The sequence below is a fragment of the Pogonomyrmex barbatus genome, unplaced genomic scaffold (assembly GCF_055798465.1).
Source record: "Pogonomyrmex barbatus isolate J1 unplaced genomic scaffold, ASM5579846v1 scaffold3, whole genome shotgun sequence".
NCBI classification, from domain to species: Eukaryota; Metazoa; Arthropoda; class Insecta; order Hymenoptera; family Formicidae; genus Pogonomyrmex; species Pogonomyrmex barbatus.
In genome coordinates this window covers 6914650-6938188 of record NW_028297127.1, presented here as the reverse complement: position 1 = coordinate 6938188, position 23539 = coordinate 6914650, and the positions used below count along the sequence as shown (strand labels likewise).

Below are 23539 nucleotides of genomic sequence, written 5' to 3'. Positions count from 1 at the left end.
ATAACAAACCTTTTGAATTACTCATACTCTTTGAAATTAATTGTAAAAAAACAAAAATAATAATTTATAGAAAGATTTTGAATTATTATAAATGTCAAATAGTTTTTGTTATAAAATATTTACGCAGAAAAATATTTACTAATATTTTACAATTTTCATTACTTATTTAAAATTTCATAGTTTGATATGATTGATATTTCATTTTAAAGCTCTTCTTTATACAAACAAAAATCATTAACATGCACGAAATCCTTAGCGTAATTAACATGAAAAAATGGCGAAAGAACGACAAAACTCACTCAATTTTTTTTTTTTATTAACTAGAATAATTTATTTTTCTCATGGTAGAAAAAGGAGAATGTATCTTAACTCACGAACTGCATTGTACTTATATATATACAATTACATACAATCCTCAATTGAACGTTACACATAAACTCATTACACATCGATTTCTCGTTACTTCCTTGTCGTGAATGCGTTCCCAAAAGAAAGAATTGCTCGCTGTATTATCAGAAAATACGATCGATCCGGTTGTTTAACGGAGTGGGAAAAATTGCTCCGATTGCGAATGCAGTTTTGTGTGTGTGTGTGTGTGTGTGTGTGTGTGTGTGTGTGTGTGTGTGTGTGTGTGAATTCTTTTTTTTTCTTTTTGCGTGTAAACTGAGAGAAAGGAGTCAGGGAGACAGTGAAACAGAGTTCGAGAGGGAAAAAAGTGGAAAAGTGGAGAATTCTGTGTAAGGAAAGTTTAGTACAAAGGAACTACACGCGCGCACGCGTGCATAGTGAATATACGTCTGTGTACGTGTATATGTGTGCGTGTGTCTGTACATGCGTTTATGCGGATGGAAGGATTTTCGGATGGACGTTTATCATCGATGGGAGCATTTCATGACGGAAAAATTTCGAGGCTCACATTCGCAGTATCTCGTCAGCTCGGTATATTTCCGTCTATCGAATCGCGAGTCGCGATTCGCGTGTAACCATTCTCGGACAATTAAGATTATTGATAGCAAGCGGTAGCTGGAAGAAAACGAAAATATCCGGCCGAGCTGAGCGATGGCTCGAGATAATTTTTTAACATGAGAGACATACATTTGAATTCGAACGATTTCTCGATTATCTAAGATGTTTGTGCAAAATAACTCAAAAGATCTAATATTCTCCAAAATTTACTATTATTTTTAATTCAGTGAATTATTGAAGTATTGAATTCTTTTGAAGGTTATGAAGATTCTTAAAAAATTTTGCAAGTATTTTTGCTCAAAAATCGAATTTTTTTTTCATCTAAAATTACGCAATATAACTATTCGAAAATTCAAATGTATCTCTCTCTCCTCTCTCTCTCTCTCTCTCGTTTCTGTTCTGCCTTGACTTCGGCCGCTTTGCTCGAGTCTTTTTCATCGCTTTAGCATCTAAACAGACATTATTTAATGAACAAACGAACAAACAAAAAAAAGAAGAGAAAGAAGAGATCTCTCTTCAAAATCTACTCGTGAGTTACTTGCTCTCTTCCGTATGATCCGCCGGTCGTTCTCTTTTTATCATATACGTATTATATATTTATATACTGTTCCTCTTAATAGCATTTTTTTTAACGCGCTTACATTCAAATAGACTTTTATTAGGGTTACACAGTTAATGATTTGCAATTAAACCTGATTCACCTGCGTGTGCCCGTTATTTTCTCGTTCATCCATTACACTCTCACTCTTTCTCTCTCTCTCTCTCTCTCTCTCTCTCTTTCTTTCTTTCTTTATTTTTTTCTACGATAATCGCAATTTTCTTTTCTTTTCTTTTCGTTTATGTGAGGAATTGTTCTCGTTCTCGCTTTCCAATGCTCGCTTACGCGCCCGCTTCATCTCGATCCTCGCTTCACTTCATTGAATCGCACTTTTGATCGGAGTAATTTGATCGGAGAACAACGAGAAACCTGTGACTTTTTTTAAAAATTAATTTTCTAATGATAAAATCAATGGCAATTGACGAAATCATTAATTAATAGCTATTTTTCAATTATTGGTCACATAAAAAACATTTATCGCTATCGATCTTATCATTAAAATAAATCGTTGTGACTTCAATTTGACAAATGGATGAGTGACATAACGGAAGAAGCAAAATATTCCCGTTTTACGGATTACGCACACTTCATATTCGGATCGATCGAGGACCGAGGTTCGCAGGCGCGTTAACGTTACAAAAAGAAAAAGACGCGCGTGCATTCGTGTTCGCTGAATCTCTCCTCTTCCTGTTTCCCTGTTGCTTGAATGCGCGACGAAATACTGTCGATGCCTTACTTCTACCTTGACTTTTTCTCGTGTTTTTTCCTTTCTCTTAAAAGATGAAAAAAAAAATGAGACAAACACAACGGCATTTCAACTATTTTCCTCCATTTCAACACTAATATGTAAGGACAAAAAACTAACAGATTTCGGCATAATAACAAGTCGCCGTGAACCGAGGGTCCAAAGGGAGTTCCGAGAGGGCGAATCTGGATAAGTCCTGCTATTCGGGACGTTCGTTTCTCTTCTACGCAATTTTTTCGCTCTCGAAACTTTCGGACTAACCGGCAAACAGCGAAATATAACAGGTTGTCGGCTCTGACGAGAGATCGTCATCAAGAATTCTCGAGAATTTTTCTTTATTCTCAATCTTCTTTATTCGCGAATCATCGACGTCGATGATTATGATTGTATGCTCTTGTTCTATCTCATTTTTTGCAAACTTTGAAATATCTCATTATAATTGTCTTTTCTATTTCCGTTATTTTTCTTTAGCTAAAAAAAAAAAAAAAAAAAAAAAACAAATTATTCTTATTTTATCAAAAAATCGTTCACTGTGAAATTTTTCGTACAAATTTTCGGAGACCCGACGAGATTCCCGAAATAAGGATAAAGCAATTGGCAGTGATGTATCACCTTATTAATTAACATTGACATTAATTAAGGATATTTATATCCTCTACTTTTTACATTTTTCTTAATTCGGAGCAGAATGTTCGCCGGAATTCCACGATAATATTTGATTTATTTGTCAAATCACGATTATTCAATCGCGCTTTATTGTAGAAATCTCCATCACAAAAGAGCATAAAATGAAATCGAAAATGAATTCGAAGAAACATGAAAAAATTCTGCGATCAAGAATATCAGAAATTCTCGAGAAAAGTCCGCAATTTCGACGACCCCATACTATATACATTCGCGGGGGGGAGCACCCGCAGGACATCGACACCCCAAGGAAAGGGGGTTGTATCGAGCTCCTGGGAATGCTCCATCCCTCCCCCCCCCCCGGCAGAGCACGCAAACGCAATAATCTATTATCTCGTAATTGTTTATAGTCGTCGCTACGCTCGCACGTTAGAACTATTTTCTATTGTTATGAAGCGATGATGGGATAGGGTGAGGTTCATTTGCCTGCGTTATCAGCGTAATTGTCGCGCGTTGCTATGACCGTTTGTCTCGTTTCGCGCATCGGCATCCGAATTATTACGATTGTTAAATCCGCCGGCGATGATAAGCGCAGAATCTCCGCTTCCTCCCGCCCCGAGGATAATTAGCGTTACAACGAGTCGATAATTTTAAACGGACTTGCCTCACCCGGTTTCCTCTGCGCACGCAGTTTTTTCCTCGGCAATGGCGTTATCGATTAGCGACAAAGATACCCATTCGCGGACGGAACCGCTGTAATCTTCTGCGACTTCGTGATTCTCGAATTGACGTTTTCTTATTTTTCTCTCTTTTTTTTGAAAAGCAAACAAAAATACAATGTCTTTCAATTATTGCTTCTTAAAAGAAAATTTTTTCCAACGGGAGAGAGGGATTATTTAGTATTCATCCTTGAAATCACGATATTGCGTATCGAACAATGTAAACGATCTCTGCCGCTTTATTGTCATTCTATCGATTTTTAAACAAAATTATTCTATACGGAAATTCTTAAATCAAATATTTACTAATATAGATTTAGGTTTATACAAAATCGTGCGAGGCAAACGGTGATTCAGATTGATTAATTGCGTCGTATCCAATTAATTCTCATTGTAACGTTATTCATCCTCCGTATTGTTCAGCCTATATTAAAATAAATCTCGTTTCTTTATCGAGTAAATCCAGGCGTAAATTTCGCGCTTTTTCATGCCGGGTGACTTACGCTTACGTTTACAGCTTCAGAATCTGCGAGGTAGTTTGCGTGTAGGCGCGCCGCGACGCCAGGCGTCTCGACGCCGGTGCTTTCAAATCCCCATTGGTCTATTGTAACAACTATTGCACATATATGATTTGATATACAATGTGTGTATAAAGAAATCGCGTGACATTCGATCGTGATAAAAACAAAGGGTGCGTAGAAAGACTTGGTTCTTTGCGGGCTGCAAATATTAATCGTAGTTAATTAATTAACATGTAATAGGTACGTTTAAATGCCATTCGGTTCCAATAACTCCCCGTCGTTTCTCTCTTTCTCTCATTTTCACCCTCTCTCTCTCTCTCTCTCTCTCTCTCATCTTTTTTCTCTTTCTTTCTCTTTGTCACTCACTCATTCGCACTCTCTGTCGCATGCATTCTAAACTTCTCGCACATTTCTATTATTTCCGTTACGTATTGTTATAGTTTAAGCAAAAGAAAAACTGCAAAATATATACGGCGTATGTAGTGTAGATATATATATGTGTAATATATATATATGTTTATATACATATATATCGATGTATATCATATAAATTTCTGTGGTAAATCTGGCTCGTTAATAAACTTTTAAACATTTATTACAGGCGGAGAGAATCGTCGTTTCTTTTCCTTCCTTCTTTATGGCGTGTAACACGCACGATTAGCCATGAAAATCCTCGTACGGCCAAACTGGAAGAAAGCAGAGATATATATTAAAAGTACTAGAGAGAAAGTCTCCAAATATTAATAAAGACGTTTAAAAATATAGCGTCTCTCTCTCTCTCTCTCTCCCTCTCTCTCTCTCTATTACTTTTGATCAATCTCAATTCTCTCTCTTTTAGTCTGCACGCACGTAGGTTCAGTTAATGAAACACGCACGCGTGTCTTCGCGGAAAGAAACACGCGTGCAGTATTGCGCGCGCGGTTTATTGAAAAATAACGCGTTTCTGAAACGTAATGAATTCCACTTCACCCTCGTCCTGCGTACGCATGTCTATTTTTTTGTGTCTGTCAGTGTGGCTCGCTTTCGTCTTTCTCTTCGCTCATCAGATTGATACATGGCAATTCCTCACTTGTGTACATGTATGTATGTGTGCCTACTAAATTTATCCGAAAAAAATACTTTAGCGGTTGCTCTCCCTCCAGAAGTAGTAAGTCCTTAAACTTTCCAAAACCGACTTTTCGCATATTCCGCGTCTTGAATTCCTGAATTACATTTTTTCCTTCGTTGACTTAAGGAGTCAAGAATCTTTTGCGCCACTTATTTCGAAAAAATTGTATCCCCGCAAACATTTATTTTTCCTAAGATTTCAGAATCTAACAATAACGGTAGATGCAATTCTCGAAAAATAGATACAAATTCCTCGAAATAACCGACCATCACTGGTAACATCTCGAAAGTAATTTGGCGAGAAGCAACAGACGGAATTTTTTTCTGAATTTTGCATCTGGAGGAAAGCCACCCGCTACTTTCTTTTTCTGTCTTATTATATGCCTACGAACGTTTTACTTCTTATGCTTTTGTGTACTTAAGGATTATTCATATAGAGTATGTAGTAAACATTACCCACTAAAAACACCGTAGCTTTTTCCTCTCAATCGAAAAGTTTTATGCGCCATGTATGTGATGCTGCATTTCTACGCGTATGTGTTATTTGTATTTTCGTATGCGGATGAGATCTGCGTGAATTTGGCGGTTCGGAAAGGTGCAATTGGATATGGAACGGGTTGAGAAAAAAAATAATAAAGAAGAAAATATTCGGCGTAAATGATATAAAAGGAGAAAAGTCAACGGAACGAAATGTCAAAAGGCAAACGAAAAAGAACTATAACGCGACGACGCACAAAATTTTGCGAATTCATGCGGAAAGGATAGCTCGCGAAAAGGATGATCTTTGAAGGAAGAAACGCGTGTTCCTCATTCGGTAAGGGGATGTTTTCCTCTATTTCTCTCCCTTTTTCTTGTATTCACATTTTTACGAATGCTCTCTACATGTTCCAGATGTATTTTTGTAGAAATTATCTAAGAGGATTAATAATAAAGGACGACCGTGTCATCCTAAATTATGCAACATATTACAGAATTATCCAAGATCTCAAGTATCAAAACATTTCAATCACTGTCTCGTCGGGCATAGTGAACACTTTAGGGGAAAGCGATCGGAAAAAGGGAGTGCCGTTAAATGAATATGAGGAAACAACAGGGGAACGTGTCTCGCGTTTCTTTTGGCGGTCGCAAAGATCAGAAAAAAATCGTCGAACACACAAAAATATATAGTGGCTAGTAGCACTAGTAGTAATAGGAGTAATGGTAGTAGTAGTAGTAAGTAACAGCAATTATATAGAACTTTTCTCTCTACAGATAGAATAGTAGTGATTAAAGTAAACTAAAGTAGACAAAAATGAATTAATTAGGGCGAAATTGTCTTAATCGCGGGAGGGGGGTGCTCGATTCCCCCCTTTTTCACGTGCAGATCGCTCGGCTTGACGAGACGATCGCTAACGTTCCTCCGACCGTTGGTGATTCGAGTCGCAAAGAATTCCGCCGAAATCAAAATACAAAAAAAAAAAAAAGGAAAAAAAAGGGACTCATTACACTTAACGTAGCGAGTGTGAAGCGAATGCAAGCGCGGAGGTTGTCCCCGTCGGCAATGCACAACCTTTACATTTATATATGCGTATTATAATGCGTATCGACACCTCGGGGCGAGAACGAGCGAGAGCGAAGTCAAATGAAATGTACGCCTTTGTTACGCCTTTCGCGATAAAATAGGAGAGAAAATTTTGCCGGGATGTATATGTGTATGTATATATACTTTTGCCATGTTCCATGTTTCCAAGGCGCGGAATAACGCTGACCATCCTGACCACGAGGCGTCGATATTCGATTGAGAAAATGGGTGGATCCCCTCAAAATTGTTATCCGCCATCTTCCTTCTTTCGCTTACGATTAACATTACGCTATCTCCCGTGAGATGCATCGTATCGTCCTGCCATCGTAGCCCTTTGCGCTCTTTTTCCGGTCTCCTCTCTCTTTCTTTCATCTTTTCCCCCCTTTGAACATACAGTGTCTCTCTTACTATTGTGATAGTACTTCTCGCATTTCTCTTTTTTTCATCCCTATTTACTATAGTAACGGCGAGTACGGCGCGGCGTCGCCGCGTTCGCTATGATTATCGATTAATTAATTATTATTATTCGTTTATGCATGCAATCATCATTATACGTGGATGTGTGCTTCCTTTCTTCCTCTCCTCGATTATCCTATCCCTCTGCGTATATCTCGGCGTGCGTATATATAATTAATAATAATAATAATATGTACGTATATTATATAATAGAGATACATATAAAAGTATATATATATATATATATATATATATATATATATATATACATTTATATAGTATGCGTATGTATGTATTGTGGCATATAGACATATCGGGGGCCGTGTAATATATCGCTGTCATTCGTTATATTGTTTCGAAATTCCTTTTTAATGCGCTAATGAGATTTGGGCCCTTCGTTTTCCCTAGCGTTGTGCTGGGTCGGACCGATTCTTCCTGTTGCTTCTTCTTCTTCTTCTTCTGTCTTTTTTAATTCTTCAGTAAAATGATGTGGCCTTTTTCTCATTGTATTTTGCTCTGCATATGCGAAGGCTGCTGGCCAAATGGCATTTCACTTCCGTTTCTACAACTGCTCCTTCTTTTTCGTTTATTCTACCTTCAGCTTTTCTCGCTATGCCCTGCTTCTTTTCTATTATAGGGTTTGAAAATCTATATGCGATTAATTTAATGCAATTCTTTTTCGTCGTGGCAGTTTTTTTTCTTTTGTAAATCCGCGTGGTCGTCGTCAAAGCGCCTTGCGTGGTGACGATCCTCGCTTTGCATCAGTCAATTTTCTTTTTTTTTTTTTTACTTTGATTATATATTAGAATTCTTAATCTCTAATCCCTGATAGATTTTCCTTTTTCTGAATTTAAGACGTTCAAAGATTCACATTAGCTGCATGTTTCCTTTTTCTTCTGCTTTGATTATTTTAAAATAATTAATTCAGTTCGCAATCGATGAGATCTTCATTCCAGAACCAAATATTTAAGGATCCAAATTGATCTTTTCTTCGATGAAGCTCGATGTTGTTTTGATTATTCCAAAAATTTTAGTTTAATTCTTATTCGACATCCTTTATCTAATACTTAAAAATCCAGAAAAAGATCTTCATCGATTCTTTAGGATAAAGACTAATGCTTTGATTATTTTCTCAATACAACAATATAATTTAATTTATACTTAATTCGAATTTTCCTTTTTCTTCTTGAGAATTGATGATTTTTTTCCATTTTATTCCTTCTGTTTGCTTTCTTAATAGCCTATACTGTCGCTGTTTGCATGCTGTTCAAAAATGCTGTGCGTTTTGCTGTTTTTATTATTTTTTCTTATTCGCTTTCTCTATACCTAATCTATTCTCGTCGTTGCGTTGACACGAACGAGAAATTACAAAGCGAATCAGTCACGAGTCGAAAGAATCCTGCGAAAAATCCTCCATCAACATGGCAGTAGCGTCGCAAATATGACAAACAAGATTAATATTTATTATTATATATAATTTATTATTTCAATCAAATAATTTTTCTAATATTAGAACAAGCTCTTATAAAATTTGTAAAACTGCAAATAATTTCAAAAAAATTACGAAAAAATATTCACCATGTCGAATAACGATTTTCAATCCCGTTAAAAATCAACAAACAAATTATTAATTTTATTATTAATAAATATTTCGAATTACCCATGCAACTTTTGTACAATAAATTTATTTTCCGAGTGCAAGAAAATCGAAGATCGGTCTGGTAGATATGTTTGAGTCTGGTCAGACATGAAATAAAGACGATGAATCAAAAGTCGAGCACGAAACATTAATCTCTTCATTTCTCAACTAACGGGATGCGAATAGAACTTCACAACGTGCATTCGTTTTCGTTATGAGTAATGGTCCCGTTCAGATCGCCATGCGTGTGTTGATATGACTCGCTTTGATCGATATCCCGATTATCGGATTACGAGATCGGAAGCGAGAGATCGTAGTCATTTCGCCAAGACATTTCGCCAGGATCCGCTCGCGGCAACGTATGTACAGAGCGTTATTTTATGTACACATGTACATATGTACAACGTGCGTTTCGGCTTGCTGTACGTGGACGTTGTAGCCGGAGGATAATGATGAAAAATAGGTCGATTAACCCGGCAGTGGTACGACCCGTCATTATCACCCGATTTGTTGATCGGGTGATCCGGTAGAATCTCCTCGCGGAGGAAATAGTCGAGTCAGCTTCCGTACGTTCGTGTATTATTATTATTGGATTACAGCAGAATTCGTGTTAAATTATTTTATTACCAAATAACATTTCCGCACATCTTATAACTAAAAAACTACTTTTGTATCTTTCCGATTAAAAATCCGTGCTTGAATCGGGCACGGTTCACGCATCATTTACGCCAGACGGAGTTAGATGATCGGAAGAAAATCGATGTTGCATTACGCGTATACTTTGTATTACTATTTATTGTTTAAAATAATCGAAACATGATCGATATGCACTAATAGTCGCCTTACTGTATATATATATATATATATATATATATATATATATATATAAAAATCGATTAACGTAAAGAAGAGCACCTGAAGACAAATGATACCACTGCCGGGCTAAAAGCGGCGTCTGAGCGATTTATCGGCGGTAGTATATACGCTATTTTATGTTCGATAAGAAAAAAACATAGTTTCTTCCCGGGAGTGTGTGCGTCGTTTCGAAAAGAATCGATATCGCCGCAAGCAGGGAAAATCGCACGCGCCTGATCTACGGATGCTGACAGCTATTGTTTGCAAACGGACCAACAGTGCGGTATTTTTTTTTTTTTTTTCACAAACCGTAGGAAGAATGAACAAACGTATCACGCACAAATTGTAAAACTAGAACGGAAGAAAAAAAGGAAAATTAACAACGGAACGTAACGCACGAGCGAAGAACAAGAGCCCTGTTCCCGAATCATATTCCGAAGAAATCCTTCCGCCGATCGCTCGAGCGTCCTGCCGGAGCTGATTTTATCTTCCTTTTCTCGCTCGGTGCAACAAGTGAATAAACAAAGACAAAAAAAAATAAGAAATAAAGAAAAAAAACCAAGATTAAAAATACGGAAGGAAAACGCGAACAACTATTCTTTTCTTTCTTTTTTTTTTGTGCGCCTAGCAGCATTTTTTTTTTCACTTTTCGTTTCTTTTAATTTCATAGAATTCTTGTAAAACTTATGAGGTAGCGATGGTATTACGTAAATTCCCTCTGTATCTATCTCCATCCCGCTCGCGCAATCACGGAGTAAAAGGAAAGAAAAAAAAAAAAGAATTGGCTCTCTTCTTTTGTATGCAGGATGTTCCCACTCCGTGCGCGGAGCTCTCTCGCTTCCTCCCGGAAACGGCTATTTTGGGTTTTAGTATTATTAATCTCGTCTCCCAACATTGTCTCTCCAGCGTCCGATCCGGTCGCCTCATCTCAGTGTTGGCAGTGTGTGGACAGCCTTATATGTGAAACGTAACTACTATCGTCAGAAATGATCGATAGATCGTACCTTGAATCGTACCCTGAATCGCACGGCGGGATTTTACCGTCCGTTTCTGCAGTACTTTCTCTTTTTTTTTCGCAAATTTTCAAATATTTCATTCGTGAAATATCTCAAGAGTAAAAAGATGATCGTCATTGTCGACTTTTGACAATATGACAATTGGAGCAAAAAATAAGAAGTCCAATACAAAGGAATTTCTAAAGAAACCGCGCGGACGATTTCCTCCCATCGTGCGATCGTTTTCTTGCGGATGTGTTGCGGATCGTTCCTTAACGTATATAATCAGTCGCAAAAGTTCGGTTAGCAAAGTGAGACGAGGCACACCTGTGCGGAAAACTGCGTACAAAAATGTCACTCGATTTTTCTGCTCTCCATATCTCTCTCTCTCTCTCTCTCTCTCTCTCTCCCTCTCTTTCTCTCGCACACACACACATACACAACTCTCACTCTCGCTTCCTTTCTTTCTCATTCACTTGCTCGCTTCATTCGCCCCGTTCGACGAACGGCTATTTACGGGTTGCACATAATCTGGCACGTCGACTAATCATCCGCCTCACGTTAATTAAGTTTAAGCTTTACATATAATATATATCTATGTACAACAGATGTATAGTGTATATGCGCTGCGTAACTATGTATACATAGGTATATTTCTCGGGGATCTCGGGGGAAGGGTAAATGCAGTGTAGAGAATAAGTTACATATATCCGCGCGGCTCTCGATCATAATGCCCATTATTGGCAACAATAGGATAATAATAGATAATATACCGGAAGTCCCTTCAACGGGCTTCCACCGTCATTACTATTCCTTCTCCATTTTTTTTTTTTTTTTACTCCCTGTCGTCGTACTCTACTGTCTCTAACTCCGCTTAGATCACCTTACAAGTTACATTACACTTCCACACGGTTCTTCATTCTCTTAGCGTTAATAAAGCGCCATTCCTCTCTCACTGTCTTCCTATTATCCGGAGGCGCAACATCACGCCCAAAGAGCTTATCTGATATACTATCTGTTTAGCGATATCAACCTGTCACAGTAATAACAATGCCCAAGTGTGTATAATAAGGCCTTCGATTGCCGCCACGTGCCCGGTCCCGGAACCGTTTTCTACGCCGAAAAGTACTGATCGTCCCGATTTGATTTTCTTAAGCGGACGTCCGGTCGCGACCGCGGAGGTATCTGGATAAAAAGTCGAGACTAAGATAAGACACGTAGTTAATATTCACGATTTTAACATTTAATTACTTTTAATGACTTTTATCAATTCTTGCAGCTACTCTCGACAACTGTAGTACTTCGGTTATCATTCGGTTAAAGTAGTGACTCGCGATTTATCCAGACGAGTCCGCGAGAGAAGAGCGACCGTTTTCCCTTTGAAATTTTTCCGGCGGCCCCTTATCACCCATTTTCCTGCACCCGAATCGCACTTACTCCGTATCTCTCTATCGAAACCCTAATACTAAAGCCCAAAATAATCTACCACTCTTGGCCGCAATCTGCCATCTCTGTTTTACTTTTGTTTTTGTCAATCACCCCCCCCCCCAAACTTAGACGCGAACGCGACCCTCGTCCCGTTCTCGGGGGGGGGGAGGGACGCGTGACGCGTATTTAATTATTATTTAAAGGTCGGTTTAAATCACCTCTTATCGCTATTATTACTTATTAATCGCTACTATTAATTAAAGACAAGTATCCTGCAAACTGTTTGAGTTCCAAACGGGTCGCGGTCGCGCGACCCTGGACGCGAGTTGTCTTCCTCTGACATAAGGGTTGCTCGCGAACGCGATCGCGGTGATGCGGGATCGGTCGTTCGGATTCTGCATGCCGGAATACATGTGTGTACCTAAATGTAAATATATATATATATATATATATATATTTTTTTATATATATCAATATATCTTGTCGGTGAGCCGTGAGTAATGTCGATGAGAGAGTAATGCGGGATAATGTCGGTCGAGAGAGAAATGTTGCTTCTCTCTCCCCTTTCTATTTACGGATGTGTTATGCGCTACTGCGTATATACAGGGTGTGTTCCCCCTCGGCAATTCCGCGAGATCGAGGGACAGGTCGGTCGAGTCAATCGAAATTCCAAAATACCGTATACCGTCTCCGCCTATCTTGAACAATCTTGGCGAGAGACCGCAAGGATTTGGTCGTTAGTTGATTTTTATCGGCTCGACTTCAAAGTCACCCCTCGAAGTTCGCCTATCGAAATAGAAAAAGAACTCTGGCTCCTCGGAGGAATCCCCGTTATGTGCATTAGCATTCTGCTTTGAGGATCGGACGCACCTGGCTGGCTGCGTTCACGACTGGTCCTGGATTGCGATTGATCGGTCAATGAAAACGAGAAAACGTTCTGGCTCGAGCGTCTCGTTCGTCTGATTCTTTTTCCCTGTCTCTCCCTTTTCTGAGTGTACCTTCGTGGAAAGTCCGATATTACTGCGAATCGCGTAGCTGTTACGCGTTAGACGCTCTTTTCTTGTTTTCTTTCTTTTTTTCCTTGTTTTTTTTTTTTTTTTTTTTTTTTTAAATATCTTTTCTCGCTCGCAGGCGTGTTCGCCTGAGATTCTGTGCACTTTTTTTCTTCTTGCAATTTCATGTAAGGATATGGCGCGCGTGTTAGTCATGTTGTCGTTCATCGTCACGCGTATATGCGAATCCTGTTCATCTTGCTGAAGAAATGGCGATATCCTATCGGGAAACGCCGATCGGTGTCCCGATACAAAATTGCGTCCAGTGAAAAAGTGTGACGAAAGCTGTGTGACATGAGAGACACGTTGACGATGTTAGAACGCGCGTTCGTACAAAGAAAAATGGAATACATATTATTCTTCGAGGCTTGCACGATAGTTAAAGGATTATTTTTTTTACCGACTGGTTGATTCTTCCAATTCATTTTTTTTTCTTGATGACGATGATATTCCTGTGTTTTCTTTTTTTCGGCGGAATGATGTGAAATTTTATTTTCTTTTGCTCAAATTTCCTATTTTTAGTCTTAATCTGCCGGGATAGTACAATCTTAGAGCTTAGTATAATCTTCACTTTTTACGCGATCTTCGACAGTAAAATACTCTAGAATACTAACATTTAGCAATAAATCGATTTTGTACATTTTGTTTGTCGATATCTCTACCAGTAGATTAAGTTATATTCCTCGCCTCTAACTTTTCGCGCGCCTTGCGAGCGCGCGCAATAATTTATAACGTTAAAAATCTTCTTTCTTCTCTTTAAGTTATCATTATTATATTATATAATAATTTCATCTATTCAATCATCGTTTGTTATTTTGTTTGATTTGTACATTCTCTTTCTTTCTCTCGAGCGTGCGAGCGGGTTGTCTCTCTCTCTCTCTCCCTTTGTCTTTCTTTTTTTTCATCTTAGCGTTTTCTGAATGCTGAGGAATCGGCCGAATAATGTTACCTTCTTTCGTTTTTTCAGACCAAAGAGGCTGCTTCTATTTACTGTCTTCCGAATGAAAAGTATACTTTTTTCTTTTTTTTTTTTTTTTCATTTTCATGTTTTTCTCTTAATTTTTCCGAAACATTTTATCGCAACAAAAATATTCAAACTGAAAGACCCGATGAACGAGCGAAAGGTGTGAATTTTCATATGCGGGGGCACACATCAATCTGTCCGTGGAAAAAAACGCAGGCGATTAACATTTTCGCATGACTCTAAGTCTATGGAAATGAAAATGTATCAATCTAAATTTTTAGAAATCACAGAACTCCTCTAAAATTTGTTATTTTTGTTACGCAAACGCCAGGTAATGTTTCAAGAAAGAAAAGATAGTTTCTCTCAAGAAAAATGTCGGACGCCGCGTTTTTTCCCGGAGCAAAAGCATTTGTTCGCTCAATTTAGAAAGAGATACTCCGAAAGAGGGCGGGTGGGCGATGGTATCCGTCGTAAAACCGACTCGACGAGGTCCCAACGGAGCACCCCGTGGGCCTCTCCTCGGCGACGACGGGTCTCTGTAATAGGGGCGATTCGCGTGTCTCGCTTCGCGTCGTGCTTCTTCTCTCACAAGTGTCCGGACTGTTCTCCCTTCATCGACTCGAAATTTTGAAAGTACGGGCCAAAAAGGAAATCAAAAAGATGACGCGTGATATGACATTGGTCTCGAAGTAGCGTAAATGATTCCGTCGACCGTGAGACTAAACGAGGGCTTGATTCCGTATTTGCTATTCTCCCATATCTTTCTCTTTGCTTTATTTATTTATTTATTTATTTATCTGCGCTTTTCTGTAATTGTTCTCCGCATCTTTTCTGCCTCTGTATTCGTTACATCCCGTTTTTATTCGGCAATCTATTGCTGTGCTGTATTAGTTTTTTCTTCTTTTTATTTTTTTTCTTTTTTATTTTTCTGGATGCTGTGCGAACATGTTTATCTTGTCCCTTGGCACTTCCTTCCGTTTCGCAACTTTTTTTTTTCTTTACAAGCTTTAATACAAATCTCTCCCTCTCTCTCACTACTTCTCTCTCCTTCTTCATTTAAATATTTACGCTTGATAAATAACTGCGGGGCGCGGGTCTGCGGGCGAGGGTAGTCCTTTACGGTGGTACGATAGGACCGGGGTCCCTCGCATAAAACTGCGAGGTTCCCGGAACGGGCCCGCCGATGGTCTCGCCGAGCAGACTCGCGGCCGCCGCTTCTTCGAAATATATTATTAAATATAATATACAAATTTATATCCCACTAAAAAATCTCCTTCACGTCGTAATCTTTTCCCCCCCTCTTAAAAGCGAGCGAGCACAGTGCAAAAAGCTGCGCACCTCGTCCCCCCGATTAATTCTTATAATCCTCTCTCTCTTTCTCTATAACGTTAATTTGTTTTTCCCGCGAGAATCACTTCATTTTGCCACTCCTCTCTCTCCTTCTTTTATCTTACTTATTAAAAAAAACTTTTTCTCTCCCTCTGTTTTCTCTCACCTTAATATCGTAAAAATTCATTAAGTTATTAAAAACATCTAACAAAAAAAATTGAAAAAGAAAGATTCACTTGGAGTCTCCCCAACAATGTATCAAAAATAAATCTACATTTTTCAGACTCGTTTTCCTCTTTCATTCTATCTTCCATTTTTTTTTTATCCTTTCCTCTGTCTACTTTATTCTCGTGTGCTAGTTCCTACACTTTTCTAATGCTTCATCCTCGCGCGATGCAGCAGAAAAGAAGAAGACTCGCATTCCTGTCGCGCGTTCGGCGTTAGATATGTGACTACTTGATTCTTTCAAGCCATTAAGCTTCGTTCTTACAGCCACAAAAATGTCTATTACATTTAATCTTCATCTTTATAAGATTCCTGGTCATCTATGTTTTAAATTTAGAAATAGAGACAACGTTTAACAGAGTTTATGAGCTTCTAAACCCATTTTCATAAACACGATTTAAAGTTTGCCGCGATTAAAAGATCAGAGTTAAGATTTCAAGATTTTAAAAAGCAGAACGAGGGATGAAAGAAAATATAATATCGTGTTTAAATTCAATCCTTGATTTCTTTCGAAAATTGTATTTGGAATGGCCGAGAACTCTCATCTTTCTTTCTCTGAATTAACAAAATATACGCGAGCAGTCTTAATCTTGCGTGCGTTAATCATCAAGTTCGAGTCTTGAGGTCTTAACTCTGATGTTTATTCTTCTTGTCTGTATCTAGAAAAAGACAAAGAGCTAATTATAAAGTATAGTCAGCGTCAATCACAAAAACAATTTTTGATAATGGAAAAAATAAAGATTCGATATTACAAGTAATCAATAATGAGAGAAAATCAGATTTAGAAACTCACAAAAATCCATTGACATTTACTCCTCTTTCCAAATCCAAAACTTTTCGAGAAACAAAAATCGTACAAATGAAAATTATAGAAACTAGTTCGACTAGTCACGCGTTTAAGATTTAGAATTAAAAAGATGCACGATGAGTAGCAACGTGCGTCTTCATCTTCCGCTGCAAAGAGAAATTCTGATCGTATCGATTAATGCCCGCGAGGAAATATTCGCGTGCAGAAATTCTTCAATTCTCAATCTTCAGCCTTCTTTGAAAAAAACAAAAAAAAAAAATAAGGATCGATTAAGCACACGATGTCATATCCTCTTTCATTTCATGTCTCTTAAATCTTGATTATCTTCATCCTTAACCTTGTGTATCTTTGTACTAAATGCATACCGAACGCCGAGAATGTAAGTCAACGGACCCGGAAGGGTCCGCTGTGTCGCCAGACGGGTGTCCCGGTTGGGTTCCACGTGCCGATACCGGTTGTCGCCTCGGCAGCGCGCCGATGAGCTCAATAATCGCCGATCGATCGAGAACCGTGAGAATTCTCACTGAACGATTCGAGTGGTCTAATGGCATAACCGTCCGATGGTCCAAGTATCTAAGTAATAAAGTGCAAAGGAGAATGAAAAGTTGGCGTTTTGTTCGTCATATTCCGTTCGTCCAAATCTGCGGAAGCGATCGATCGTCTTGCTCGAGTCCCGATCGACGCGAAACCGTGCGCCGTGATTGATTAGTCCGTTGTGTTTCATAAACTTGGTCATTGCTTAACGACCGCTCTGCAGGGTCGGTTTTCTCGACTCTCGAATCTGATTTGATTCATCGCATTCCCCGTCTCGCTGCCTCCGCCTCATCTACCTGCCGCGCGATCGATCGTCTGAAACCTCTCTTCCTCTCTTTTTCCCCATTCCGCTCTAAAATAAAGCGTCTCCACGTCTCTTCGGAATGTCTTCAGAATTCGACACAGCAACTGTGACGCGTACTCAGTCACTGGTATACCAGCTAGAGCTCGAGATCGGAGAACGAGTTCAACTCACGGAATTCGTTTTCTTTCCTCCTCCTCTTCTTCTTTTCCTCTTTCATCTCGCCGAACGTTTTCTGCGTTCCGCGGATTATCCCCGATCTCGAAAGGAAATCTCTCGGCTCTGTACAACGGTATAATAATGGCCGATTATACGCGCCGCGAGTCGCGATATCGATGCGAGATCGAGATCGTTGCGCTCCGCGGTTCTCCGTGCCCGGCCGACCCTACGCTCCTCTAACAGCTATAATTTGCAAAAATTACGGGGCTCGCAGGCTCGTCGGGGGACGCCTCGCGGAGGCTCCGTCTCGACGCCCGTCTCAGCGACACACCATCCGCGGTGAGAGTATAAAAGTCACGAATTGAACGTCGCGACACTCCGCTCTCCCGTCGTCTTTCTACTCTCTTCCCTTCCGTTTCTTGCTCATCTCACATTAAGCCTGATTTCTCCCTGACGTCTTTCTTTCGCCTTTCCTCGCCGTTTAACTTCTAATCAGTAATCAAATTACTTATCAATTAATAATTATTATTCAACACACGCACACTCACACATTATTACATTCATGGTAAAAGTAAAAATCCCTGAAAAGTTTTGTCGATTCACTTTTTGTCCCATACGTCCCCTCCTCCGCTCGCCGTCTGTCTCTCTTTTGCTTCCTTTATATAATATCTCTCTTTTTTTCTCTCGTTCTCTCTCACTCGTTGTTCTACGTACCGACAGTCGCTTTTTCATTCTCTCCGTGTGTTCGAGAAACATCCTTTAGTAATGCTCTTTGAAAACATGACATAAAACAGCTTCTCCTCATGTCGTACTGATATGGAACTCCACGCTCGGATTTTCTCTCTCCTCTTTCAGTTTCCTCTTCTCGTTCTTTCTTCTTCTTTATCTCTTCTTCTCATTAGATCAATCACTTGTGCCAAGCGACACGATGTTTCATCGGCGTTTTCTTCGACATTTTGATGACTATTTGTCGCTTTCCCCTCTCACATTTACGTATCTAATTCCTCTTCCTTTCTATCTCTCTCTCACTTTCGTAATTCTTGATGAGGAACTTGAGGCGAATAGAGCGTACACGACGCATTTCACTTCATTAATACGAAATAACTCATAATCGCTTCTTTGGTATTACGTGCGAGGAGGGGCGGGTTGGGGCGCGGGGGGGGTCGCTTCTATTCTCTTCTCCTCCTGAGGCATTCTGGCTTATGGTCTATGACCGGGAACGGGTTGCCGTTCCGCGATACATGGTTTCGGTATTATTTAAGTCTCGTATTATCGTTCAACGTCTCTGGATTGTGTATATAAAAATCTGCACTTAGTCTGTGTGTTTTTTGTTGCTTTCTTCTTTTTTTTTTTTTTAAGAAAAACCGCTTTCCTCCTGTAGTAGTAGTAAGAAGTAAATAGCATATAGCGATAATAGTAGTAGGTAGGTAGTAAGTAGTAATAATAGTAATAGTTGCAGTAGTAGTAACAGGTATAACGTAATATGTAATTGTCACTTAACCTCTCTGTATATTATTAATAACTTTAATATTAGATAGACTTCTTCTTCTTTTTTTAGATTAATCGGTTTATCGCTTCTCCCGCGCGTTTCACTTTCCTTTATCGTATTAAATCTTTAACCGTAATGCAATGAGGTAATAAGGTTGTGTGTTTTTCTTTTTTTTCTATTTTTTTTTTTTAAATCAGTTTGTTCTCGTCGAAGTGTCCTATTTCATCGGCGGCGGTGGTTTCGTTAGCGCTGCGAAATTGGGTCGTGCGCGGCTGTGTGTTGTCGCTTCGTCGCTATCGCGGGGTGAAGGGGGCGGGGCGGGGTGCGCGCGCGTAGACGTGACGCATAGAGCGAAGGGGAAAACGTCACGGGTCCTCGTTAATGAGGACTCGTCATGAGAGTCAGCGATCGCGTACGGATAGCCTGGACGAAGCCAGATTTAGGTAGCATACGCTCGGTATTCCCACCGATCAGTCCCGACGATCACGCTTCGTCTTCCATCTCGTACGTTCAAATAGCGATTCGAAAATCGGGCCGACTAACGTGATTAATCATTCGCGATGAGGCAACATTTGCGTCTCCATTGACGACGTCCTATCTAAAGACAAATTAATCGTTCGCTCGATCGCGGAAGACGCGCGCGTGTCGAACCGAACGGTGGACCCGGGAGTTCGTTGACTCCTTAGATTGACTCTTACAACAAGTCGAGTCTTGGAATTAGAATCTTTGGAATTAGAATCCTTCGTTCTCTCAAATTCTCAGAATTAACTCGCCGAGCGCTACGAATAAATTCCTAGAATCACGGTTGACTCATCGAGTTACGACTCTTGGATCGTTTCTATAACCGATTCACGGAGCACGGAATTATTATTAGCAAGGATTATCTCGCATAATCGAGAAATCCGCGAATCCGTTATTGGATCTCGGTTCAGTTAATTCTAAGAACGTTGCCGCACGTCTTCCCGTCGCGATCTGCGCGTCGCGCACCCTCGTATGAAGCCCACCCCCATCGGGGAGGGTCGTGCGCGCCCCGCGAGAGGAGGAGGTCGCGATAAGCTCAGCCTCTCGACGAGAGAGAATGTCAAAGCGACGACGAGGCCACTCCGGCGAATAAAGCGGATGGGCGTTTGTGGCGTCGGTCCGCGTCAGGTCGGTGTAATCGATGTTAATGTTACTGCGGCGATGATGGCGGCTGCTGTTGCTGCTGGCTCGATGGCGAGCCAGTGGACTGCTGTTGGGAACTAGGCTGCGACGTTGTGCCACTTTGGGAAGTGGCGCTGCCATCTCTTTTAGAACGGGAAGCACCTTCCTGGCTACTACCGCGACCGGCGCGTGAGCCAGCACCGCCGGTTCCGCCGGGTGCACCCGATTGCAGTACCATCGCACGGATTCTTCTCTGTGCGGACTATAAAGAGCAGAAAGAGTTTTTTCTTTACTATTTTAATTATCGTAAATAGTTAGTATAAATTCAAGAAAAAAATTATTGTCTCTTATTGCTGGTATATAATAAAATAATTTATATATTTCATAGTAAGGACAGTTTTCCATATAAATGAAGGTAAATTTAAAAAAATATCTATTCATAAAGATTAGTTAAAAAATCAGCTTTCTCACTTGAACAGAGAAGAAAGGGCCGATGATATGGACTGTTGTTTCCTCTTCGGCTGAAGGAGGAGTTGCTTGTTGTTCTGACAATTTAATGACACTTCCAGTCACACGCTGTAGCTCCCTCACATTTTGACCACCTTTGCCGATGATTCGACCAACCTGGGTACTGGGCACGAGAATCTCAATGGTTAGTCTAACATCTTCGGTGCCGGCAACGTAGCCTTCCTCCCGCATTTTTTCAAAGATTAGATATTGGGCCTGAAATCGCAATTTTAATATAAAAATATGCAAAATTAAATCTCACATTCTTTCGAAGTTCAACAAATCGATACGAGATAATAAAAGGGAAAAAAAAAGGAAAAAAAAAAAGTATCGAAGGGACAAACGAGGCCGATTCTCGCATGTTTCGACGAGATCGGTACGGGGCCCTTTCTTTAATATTCCTGCTAATTCTAGTTGATGCATAGAAGACAACATCCACTCAAATGTAGCAGGATAATCGAAAATATTCTTAGAAATTTTAACCTAACCGCATAAATTTTTTTACAAACGATCGGATTTGAACCCGCGATCTCTACATTGCCGATAGTAACGCGTTACCTATCTGCCAATATGGCATCGGGAATACATGGCTGTTAAAATACTTTATATTTTGTTGTTTTAGTATTATCAATAACAGAAAGTCATAGTCATTATAGTTTGTAAATTGGGATATCGTATAGCGTTGAGAGAGAACATTGACTTGTAAACGGCAAATTCCAAGTTCAAATCCATCGCTCCCACATGCCTCGGTTTTATAAGAAGATGATCAAAAGTTGAAAAAAATCATTATTAATTAATTAATGATTTTTTAATACTTTAATTAATTAATAATTAAATAATTAATTAAATTATTTAATATATGTAATATTCAATATGTTTAATGAACAGAGAGAAATCCGTTGATCTAAATTAAATCTTGAGATAAGATCATAACGATGATTCTACTTACCTTCCATTGAGATTCCGGAGAACCGACGATGGTAACCTTCCTCTCGGTCTGTTGCTCAGCCGGCTTATCTTGCTCAAGAGGCGCAATTTTTACGCTAGCACCGGAGAACCTTATGATGTTGCGGATATGAGAGCCTTTCGTTCCGATGATAGCGCCGACGCTGTTGTTGGGAATGTAGAGGAAGGTCGTTTCCTGGGTGTCGCTAGCGGGGACGCCTTGTTGAGTAGGCAGGCTACTCTGGTAGGGATACGGGGCGGGTCCCGAACCGTAGAGGCTGGGTCCACGGGAGCTGTAGCCCATACCAGCGGTGGACATCATGGCCATCGGATGCAGACCGGGGAACATCATGCTTTGAGGCTAGTAAGAATAATGATTATATCGATTAGACGTCTCGTATTAGGCTGTGTTGCGCAATAGTGCCTCTATAAAACCGAGGCACTTATTTTGCCTCGGCGAGGTAGACGTTGAAATTTCTAGATAAAAATTTGACGAAGAAGTTTGCTTGTCATTTCAATTTTGTTTGATATTGTGTAAAGTTTGAAACAAAACTCTCCAAGTTTTGATCCTTGATCTTGTGTCATTTATAAATCAATAAAATTTACAAGAATGTATTTATACTTGTTTGCATTTATATTATATTTTTATGTTAATTATTTTTATTTAAATTTTTCCTCCATACTAATTTAAAAAAATTTATAAAAAATCCTGAGAGAATTATATTTATATCGTATAAAAAAATTAAAAAGTGGCGAACAATACACGATGGAACTCACAGCCATAGCTTGTAAATCATTTTCATAGCTCTGACGCAGTTTGCTGGAGATCATGGACTCGGCTTTACTCATATTATCAATTGTGCCCTTAACCGTGATGATGCGTTCGAGGTTGAAGCTATTGATGTCATTGATACTGCTAACGGTGATTTTTGTATCGGTGTCCTGCATGATTCTTTTGATCGTGTTACCACCTTTACCAATGATTCGACCGATAAGGTTATTGTGCGCGAGAATCTTCAGGGTGATCTCACTGTTGACAAGCAATAATGTAATTTATTAATAACAAAATTTGGCAATCAATTGATAAATTGAAAATCTTAAACCAAAATAAAATTCAATTTACATTTAATATATCTCCGATCAATTGATATTCCAATTTTATAATTTTATTCCAGACGAAATTTCATTTCGGAAAAAAAAACTCAAACTCGAAAGGTTATCAAAGTTATTCGGAACGCCGTCGTACCCCTTGTTTGTGTTATTTGCCTCCTGTTGCATGACCTCCAGAATTTTCTTGCAGGCATTAGTGCAGTTCTCGGGGTTGCCATAGATGGTGATGGCCTTCTCCAGGGAACCAACATTATCCTTGCGGTGCACGTCAACGCGGGCGCGCGTCATCTGCGTGATCTGTCGGATAGTGGAACCTTGCCGGCCGATTATCGCGCCCACCATGTCGGATTGGACGAGGATGCGCAGCGGGAAATCGGTCTGGCGACCGGAACCCGGCAGTCCGGAGAAGGCGACGCCGCCGCCGCGCTGGCTGCGGCCTCTGCGTCGGCTCTCTGCCGAAGACATCTCCACTTTCAACGGATTGCCATCGAACTCGTAGCCATTTAACTGGTTCACAGCCCTGTGGACAGCGAGATCTCTAGAGTCTCTCTTCTGGACGGAAGCGAGCCGTGTCGCCGACGATGTCGGATATCGTCGGATGCATCTCATCAGCGCGAATTCTTAAAGTTTTTTTCTAACGCAGATCTCAACGTGAACGTGTATACGCGGCGAGAAGGAAGTGATTCGAAACGACGACGAGGCAGTGACTCCTCTGCTCCGCTATGACGAACGATCGATCTCTCGGATCGATCTTTCGCG

The 23539-nt window shown here is 39.9% G+C and overlaps 1 protein-coding gene across 10 annotated transcripts in view; it reads right to left on the bottom strand.

The window, feature by feature from the left end:
• Window positions 1-636: 636 nt before the first annotated feature.
• The window catches only part of LOC105429204 (IGF-II mRNA-binding protein), a 67118-nt gene continuing 44215 nt past the window's right edge, over window positions 637-23539 (bottom strand). For all 10 annotated transcript variants that reach the window (XM_089080247.1, XM_089080248.1, XM_089080249.1 and 7 more), the window contains 5 exons: window positions 22917-23300; window positions 22448-22700; window positions 21675-22031; window positions 20690-20941; window positions 637-20480 (listed from right to left, as the gene is read on the bottom strand). In XM_089080247.1, coding sequence (XP_088936373.1) covers window positions 20247-20480; window positions 20690-20941; window positions 21675-22031; window positions 22448-22700; window positions 22917-23300 — 1480 coding nt within the window. In that variant the 3' untranslated portion in view covers window positions 637-20246. The remainder of the gene's footprint in view (window positions 20481-20689; window positions 20942-21674; window positions 22032-22447; window positions 22701-22916; window positions 23301-23539) is intronic.